Here is a 7,200-nt window from a genome sequence, read left to right as displayed (position 1 = left end):
GTGTGTCCTGCTGTTCCCACCACCATTTTGGAGGAGACCTGTGTCACGCAGGTCTTCAGTGACTCGGTGCAGACTGGTCTTGCTGGGGACCCGAGCTCGACTCACTTGGTGAGGGGGGATGGCATTGCCCCCCTCCTCAGCAAAGCCCACGCCAAGCTCTTCTTCCCCCTTCCCAACCTTTCCCAGCAAAACACCTCCCACGCTGCCGGGAAGGAGGAGGGTTGGCAGCCCTTCTCCAAAACGATGTTCCCATGGCGATGGGGATGTGTCGCCCTTTCTGGGGAAGAGGAAGGGGGGGGGGAGCGAACGGGACCCTCCGCATCACTGCGCGCCCCTGGGGCGGGGCGGGGGGGGTGTCTGAGTCCCGCAGAGGCAGGGCCCCCCCCGCACCGCCCCCCGCCGCAGGGCCGGGGGCCGAGCCTCAGTGACGCCTCCCGGTCCCCATTCGCTGGGTCCGTCCGCCCAGCCCTGCCCAGACTGCGGGAGCGGCGCGCTCACAGCCCCGCCGGGCAGCCCCGGACAGCGCCGGCAGCCCCGCAGGCAGCGGGCAGCACCGGACAGCGCCCGCAGGTAGGCACCGCACCGGCCCGCACCGCGCCGGGATCCGCTGCGGGGATGCTCCGCTGGGATGCGCTTCTGGCATCAGCTCCCGGGAGCGGGACGCACCGAGGGGAGGGTAGCGGGGGGAACCTCGCCCCTCGCCCGGGGGATGCTCGGGGGTGGTTTTCGCAGCGATGCCGGTGCCCCCTCCCGCCCCGACAGCCTGGCTCGGGAATGCGGCATTCCCGGTGGGCGCGCCCCCGCGCACGCCCGCAAGCGCAGCCGCGCTCCCGCTCCGCGCTGCTGCGGGGGGAAGGGGGGGTGAAACTCGACCCCTTTCGTCCCCCCGAGCCCTCCTGCCCCTCTCCAGGGTCACCCGGCTCGCTCTGCCCCGCGGGGTCCCCGTGCAACCCCCCCCCGGCGCGGTTCCTGAGGGTGGTGGTTTCTCTCAGCCCATCAGTCTGGCTCTGCAGCCCCCCATCCCCATCCCACCCCCATCCCATCCCCATTCCCATCCCCGCGGCTCGTTTTTCACCCTTGGCCTCCCACTCTGGTGGGCACAGGGGGAGGTGAGTGGGTGCCACCGTGGTGTGACCCCTGAGCGGTTGGAGGTTGTGCTGGGAAGCTTTGCCCCCTGCAAGAGCTGGAGACCCTCCAATGCTGCCGTGCTCCCGAGCCCTGTCCCTACACCAAACCCTTGGGATCATGCAGGAGTGAGGGTTACCTGGATAGCTCTGCTGCCAGGAGGACAGGAAGGGTCCAAGGGCTCCTGAACCCAGAGCCTGGAAGATGTCAGTGCTTTGGGGCATAGATGGGAGGAAGATCCCCTCTCTGGGAGCTTATTTGCACTGATTTTCTGGAGGAAAGACTGGCTGTGACCTAGCTAGTGTCCCAGGACATTCAGAGAGGAATGGGAAATGACAAAGCAAGGGACAGGGGGGCAGTTTCTAGGTACTCAGAGGAGACTCAAGTTGTCCCTTCCATCACGCCTTTGCCCTGATTTTCGACGTCCTGTTTGTCAAGACCAAATAGAAGGGAATTTTGCTTCCTGGCCAAGGTTTTGAGGTTGTGGATAAAGAGATTTTTGAGAGCTTCAGCATGAGTAAACGGGTTTGGTATTTCCTTCTTGAATGTTATATGAAAGACCCAAAAATTGCTAAATAAAAAAGATCCAGCTGGCCGCGGCGGAGGTGATTCCTGGCTCTTCCCTGGATGCTCAGAGGGAGCAAACTGAGGGTCTGCTGCCCCCTCTGCCAGCCTGGGGTACCAGGGAGGGAGGTGGTGATTCACCTCCCCCTCTTGGAGCTGGCCCCACATGCCCAGCCCGGCGGAGTGACTGCAGGGTGCTCGGTATGTCCTTCAGCCTCCCCCGCCCTCTCCCCTCCCTCCATTCCGCAGATCTGCGGCTGGATTCCCCACGCGGCTGCTTGGCCGGGCTGCAAACCTCTAATTGCTTCCTCGTGGCTGGATCGGGCTGATTGGAACCAGCAGCCCCGGCGTTTTGATGGCACATCCACGAGCCCCTTACCCACACGCACACACATCCTGGAGAGAGACGGGCACCGGGCAGGGACCCGGGGGGGTGATGCTGCCACACAAAACCCTCCCTGCCCGTGGCTGGGCAGGCTCAGCGCAGCTCCTGGGGGCTCAGTGCCATCCTTCAGTGGTCTTGGCTCCCTGTCCAGCTGCTGTGTCCCTCCTTCTCGCTGCTCTTGGCCCCTTTCCCTCCACTGCATCGCAGTGACTCATCCTTGCTGAGCTCACCCGCTGGAGCCACGGGGGGGGGGGCTGGCAGAGCGGGCGCCTGCCGGTGCCTGGAGAGGGTCCTTCACCTGGAAACCCCCTCCCCGTGAGCCACAGACCTCTGGACAAGGTGTGAGGGCTCCAGGGGCATCGTCAGTTCTCCTGCTCAAACCTTGGCTGGGCACGGGGCAGAAGGGGGGGAAGGCAGCACAGGCAGGCCTCGCTGCAGGTCTGTGCCACATGCATTTGATGTCTGCTGGGGGGATCCAGGCAGGGAAAAGAGAGAGTGGATGGGGCAGCATTGCCTGAGGATGTGGAAAGGTGATGCTGGGCAGACACACAGTGCCTGGTTCCCCAGCTCACTGCAGTGCCAGCCAGTCTCTGTGCAGTGAACCAGACGCCGTGATGAGGAGGGAGCAGGCTGTGGAGCATCACTAGTGCAAGAAGGGCACATTCCTGCACATTCCTGCCACCAGAGAGTGCCCACATCTGTGTGCCAGGGCCAGGGCCTGGCTAACTGCCTCTCTCTCCCCTTGCCCAGGCTCCCCTCTCAGAGACAGCCCCCGGGGGGCACCTCAGAGACAACAAGATGAACCCCACCGTCGGCATCGCCGTCATCCTGACAGGTACAGCTGGCAGAGCACACCCCTCCCTGCTCCCCCAGCCCAGAGCAGCCAGGCCAGGGCCTGGAGGCTGCATGGGCACCCCCAGAGCTCGCTGTTCCCCGTCCAGCTCCCTCCTGCCTCTCTCCCAGTCCTCCAGGCTGCCCACTGTCAGATGATCAAGGACCTGAGTGCCTGCCTGCTGGGCCAGAACCTGCGCGTGGACTGTCGCTACGAGAACAAAACCAGCAACCCCCTGACCTACGAGTTCAGCATCACCAAGGACAACAGGAAGCACGTCATCCACAGCACCATCAGCGTCTCGGAGAACATCTACCGGAGCCGGGCCAACGTCACCATGCACAAGAACCTGGTGTGCCTCCACCTGCAGAGCTTCACCACCAGCGACGAGGGCGTCTACATGTGCGAGCTGAGGGCCACCAACGACTACACCGGCAACCAGATACGGAACATCACCGTCATCAAAGGTGAGGGGGGCAGTGGAACCTGCTCGTCATTCAGCCTCTCCTTCCCACCCCCTCCTTGGCTTGGCAGGGCCAGCAGAAAAACACAACACTCAAACCCTCCCCGACCCCCATAAAGGTTTCCCAGCCCTTCCTACTGCACCCCCACAGACGGGCTCACTCTGCCCCATCTCAGACTGCTTTTCCTGCCTCTCTTGGGTCCCACTTCGGGCACATCACCCAGGTGTCCTTTCATAGAGATCACAGTGGGGATTTTCCACACCTATGTCCCACAGGAGCAGCCCTCCAGCTGCAGAGCCCTTCGTTTCACCTGGTGCCCACCCCCTTGTCACCTCAGCCAGGCACAGGCAGGGTTATGCCTCCCAGGGTCCCCAAAATCCTTGCTGCTACGTGGTGGGAGGGAAACAGGCAAGGGGCCTGCATTTCTGTGGCAGAGAAAAGGCGAGAAGCTGTGCCCCAGCACCATCATAACACCCTGTTCCCGAAGGATTTCACTGCGGCTCTTCTCTCCCTCCCCAGACAAACTGGAGAAATGCGCCGGCTTCAGCCTCTTGATCCAGAACACCTCGTGGCTCCTGCTGCTCCTCCTCTCCCTGCCTCTCCTGCAAGCCGTGGACTTCGTGTCCCTGTGAGAGGGGAAGCCCCACGCGCGCACACACACCCGCCCAGGCACGCGCACACACCCACACACACACACACCGAGCCCCCCCAGCCAACCCGCCTCCCCCGCCAGGCCGCAGCCCTCGGGAAAAAAAAAGAGAAGCCGACCCGTCTGGAAGCCGTGAAAGCTCTCTGTGTTATCTCTATATAGCCGTATATCTAACGCTCCCCACTGCCCCGCCATCCCACGCGCACAGTGCCCCGCTCCGAAGCATGGCGGGCTCTGCTAAGGCAGCGCTGCTTCTCCCATCGTGCCCTCCCCGCTCCGCCAGGCTGGCTGGTTTTGCTCGTGCTGGGAGCGCTGGAGCCTCAGCCTCGCTTGTCCCGTCCCTCCTTTAACTTTTGGGGTTTGCCCCTTCTCCACCGGATTGGCAGGTAAGAGAGGGAGGGGTGGTGCGAGAGCATGCGGAGGGTCCCCGTGGTTGGTGCTGTGCCCGCAGCCCCCGGAGCTGAGGGGGCTGTCGGTGTCCCCACCTGCCCTGCCCGCCAGCCAGGTGACTGATTCCTCATCCTGCTCCTCGCCCTGAGTCACCCCGAAATGCCACGGCTGGGAGTGGGCACGAGGAGAATCCTGTCTCGGAGCCAGCAGGGAGGAGGAGAGAGGGGCAGCCATGGGATGCAGGGCCTGGCCAGGCTGGGAGGAGAAAAGGGAGCAGGTCTAGGAGACACCTGTGAAAGTCCCCCCTGCCTCCTCAGGGTTCCTCTGGGGCCCTGGGAGCGGGTTCACTGCAAATGTGCTCTGGCAACAAGTTTTTCCTAATCTGTCTCTTACAGCTGAGCTGGAAGCGAGGCCTCCTCCAGACACCATCTGGTACCTTTGGGCTGCCCGAGCCAGAGCCACCACTTGCTCTCCCCGGGGACCAGCCCTTAGCTGTGACGAGAGAGTTGCTGCCAGCACCCGCTCGCAGTGGAGGCAAGCAGAGCCTCTCTGAGCTAGACACAGCCCTGCCCTCGCCCCCACTGCCCTCCCCAGGGCTCCCAGAGCTGCACCCAGGCTGCTGGGGAGGGGGCTCCCCTTTGGGAGTGTGACCCCAAGGTCTCTGCAGGGACTCAGTGTCTTCCCAAGGGAACAACTTGGGGTCCCAATCCTTCCCCACGGGTAGGGTCAGCAGTCTTCCAGTCCCACGTGCCTCCTCCCTCCTCCCTTCCAGCGTTTCCCTGTCTCCATTTAAGAGCAGAAAAAGGACCTAGGTGCAGCCCAGCTCTTGCCCACCACCTCAGTGAGGCCGGGATGATCCCAGGGGTTGGCGAGAGCGGGGAGAGGGAATCCCAGCACAGCCCACATCCACCAGCCCAGGTCTGCCCCGACGCCCACGGGGACCCCAAGGAACCTCCTGGGGGAGAGCACAGGGAGGGGAAGGCTCAGGCAGGAGCACCCACACCCCCGGGGGTGAACCCCAGCGCTGCTGAGCTGCTTGTGCAGCCCGGGCTGTGCCACCGCGGCGTAGAGCAATCCACAGCAGCCGCTGCCCCACTCCCTGCTCCTCTCCAGCTGCCTCGTGCCCCCGTGCCCCCTTCCCAGCCCGTCCCTGCCTGCTTGCTTGCTGTCTAGTGCTGCTGAGGCCGTGTATAGCTGAGGGCTGGCTGTGCCCAGCTCCCTGGGCGTGCTGGTGAGCGCCGGGGCGGGCACAGGGCCCAGCGGCAGAGCGCGGACGCGTCTCGAGTCTCTTCATTTTTTGGTGAACATTTGTAGTTGTTTCCACAGCTTTGTCGTCAGAGAAATAATTCTGTTAAAGGGATGATGATAAAAACAAAACAAAAAAAAAAAAAAGGAGAAGAAAAGGAAAAAAAAAAAGAACCCTTACGAAAAGCAACAACGAAAAGAAAACGAGTATCATGCGGGAGTGTTCCTCTCTGTCTGCACAATAAAACCCTTCCTTAGGTTGTGTGTTGGAGCCACGGGCACCTGTGTGTGAGGTGGTGGGATGAGGGGCTGTGGTGGGGCTGGGCTCCAGCCTGTACAGAGGGCAGGGACAGCCTGTGCCCTCAGCACCCTGGATGAGGGGTACAGACCCCAGTGTGCCTCCCCCAGGCTTCCAGCACTCCAATCCCTGTGGGAGAGAAGCAGGCAGGGGAGCAAGACTTGCCCCTCCTGGGGAGGGTGACCCTCTCCTGCACAGACCCCTGAGCGCAGACCCCTTTCCCCCATTCCCATACCTGTCCCTATCTCCCCAGCTCCATCCCAGGGGTCCTCCCCCTCTGCCCATTGTGCCGGCAGGGAGGCAAAGTAGGGGACTCCAGGTCTATTCCTGACCTATCCATCCTCTGGGGTGGGAATTGCCAGGCTGGGAGCACGCATGGGAGCAGGGCTTGGTGTGCACGGGTCCCAAAAATCCTGTGCCTGTCACGCCGGTGTCCTGCCTGTGCCCCTGTGCCCACACGCTGCCTGTGGGGCTGCCGAGGGATCCCGTGTCCTCTGGAGCAGCCAGAGCAGCCACTGCTCCTTGCCCAGGGTCACAATGCCACCCTGGCACCGTGGGACACGCTCGCCCATGGTTTGGGAGCAGCCACCACCCCCTAACACCATTGGTGACCCGGCGCAGCCTCCCAGAGTGACGCCCGGACGCGTCCCTCGCGTGTCCCTCCCTGTTTGAGGGCTGGAGCCGGGCGGGAGATGCCACCGTAATTAGGTCCCTCCTCATTAGCCGCGGCAGGTGCTCGCTGAGTCACGGCCGGGCAGGTGCCACCGTTCCCTGGGCGGGTCGGGCGTCGGGGAGCGGTGCCGGGCGGGTGTCCCTGTGTCCCTCCGGATCCGTGAGGAATGGCCGTGCCACTCCACCTGCCCCGTGCCCACCTTTGCGGCAGCCTTAGCGGGCTCTTCCACCTCTGGCTTGGGCCAAGAGGGGCAAAACCCAGACCAACCCATCCCCTCACCCTCGTGCTCTGCTCCAGACCTTACTGGCAGCCATGGACACCCCTTTCTTCTGCCTCCACACCAAGCTGTGTCCCACCCCGCTCCCTCTCTTAACCCTTCATCTATCCTTTCCTTCTCGGACCTCCATCTCCCTCTCCAAATCCCTCCCTTCCCCACACTTACCCTGGGTCATCCTCCTTCATTCCCACAGCCCCCGCGGCCCCCGCAGCCTCTCCCCTCCCGGCACCCCCTTGCCGTGAGCCACCAGCCCACCTCGGGTTCACGTCCCCTTTAAGCCTCCCCAGGCTGGAATGCG

General features: G+C 63.4%; 1 protein-coding gene and 1 long non-coding RNA gene across 3 annotated transcripts; one reads left to right on the top strand and one right to left on the bottom strand.

The window, feature by feature from the left end:
* Window positions 1-461: 461 nt before the first annotated feature.
* Window positions 462-5,813, top strand: THY1 (Thy-1 cell surface antigen). Of its 2 annotated transcripts, XR_003536813.1 has the most exons (5): window positions 462-570; window positions 2,825-2,909; window positions 3,038-3,373; window positions 3,890-4,405; window positions 4,805-5,813. XR_003536813.1 is itself a non-coding variant. In XM_027699302.1 (4 exons), the coding sequence occupies exons 2-4, from the start codon at window positions 2,873-2,875 to the stop codon at window positions 4,000-4,002; spliced, it is 486 nt and encodes a 161-aa protein (XP_027555103.1). In that variant the 5' UTR covers window positions 462-570; window positions 2,825-2,872; the 3' UTR covers window positions 4,003-5,813. The 2 variants fall into 2 exon arrangements, 1 of the variants encoding a protein (XP_027555103.1); XM_027699302.1 differs by having other exon boundaries at window positions 3,890-5,813.
* LOC113975366 lies at window positions 5,703-7,120 on the bottom strand. Its single transcript, XR_003536814.1, has 2 exons — window positions 7,068-7,120; window positions 5,703-5,757 (listed from the first exon to the last, which is right to left on the bottom strand). It is a non-coding gene; the product is annotated as an uncharacterized LOC113975366 (long non-coding RNA).
* Between the last annotated feature and the right edge of the window lie 80 nt (window positions 7,121-7,200).

Source organism: Neopelma chrysocephalum, unplaced genomic scaffold (assembly GCF_003984885.1).
Source record: "Neopelma chrysocephalum unplaced genomic scaffold, ASM398488v2 Primary Assembly neopelma1_138, whole genome shotgun sequence".
NCBI classification, from domain to species: Eukaryota; Metazoa; Chordata; class Aves; order Passeriformes; family Pipridae; genus Neopelma; species Neopelma chrysocephalum.
Note: the sequence above shows the minus strand (reverse complement) of the source record. Positions and strands in the feature narration are given on the sequence as shown.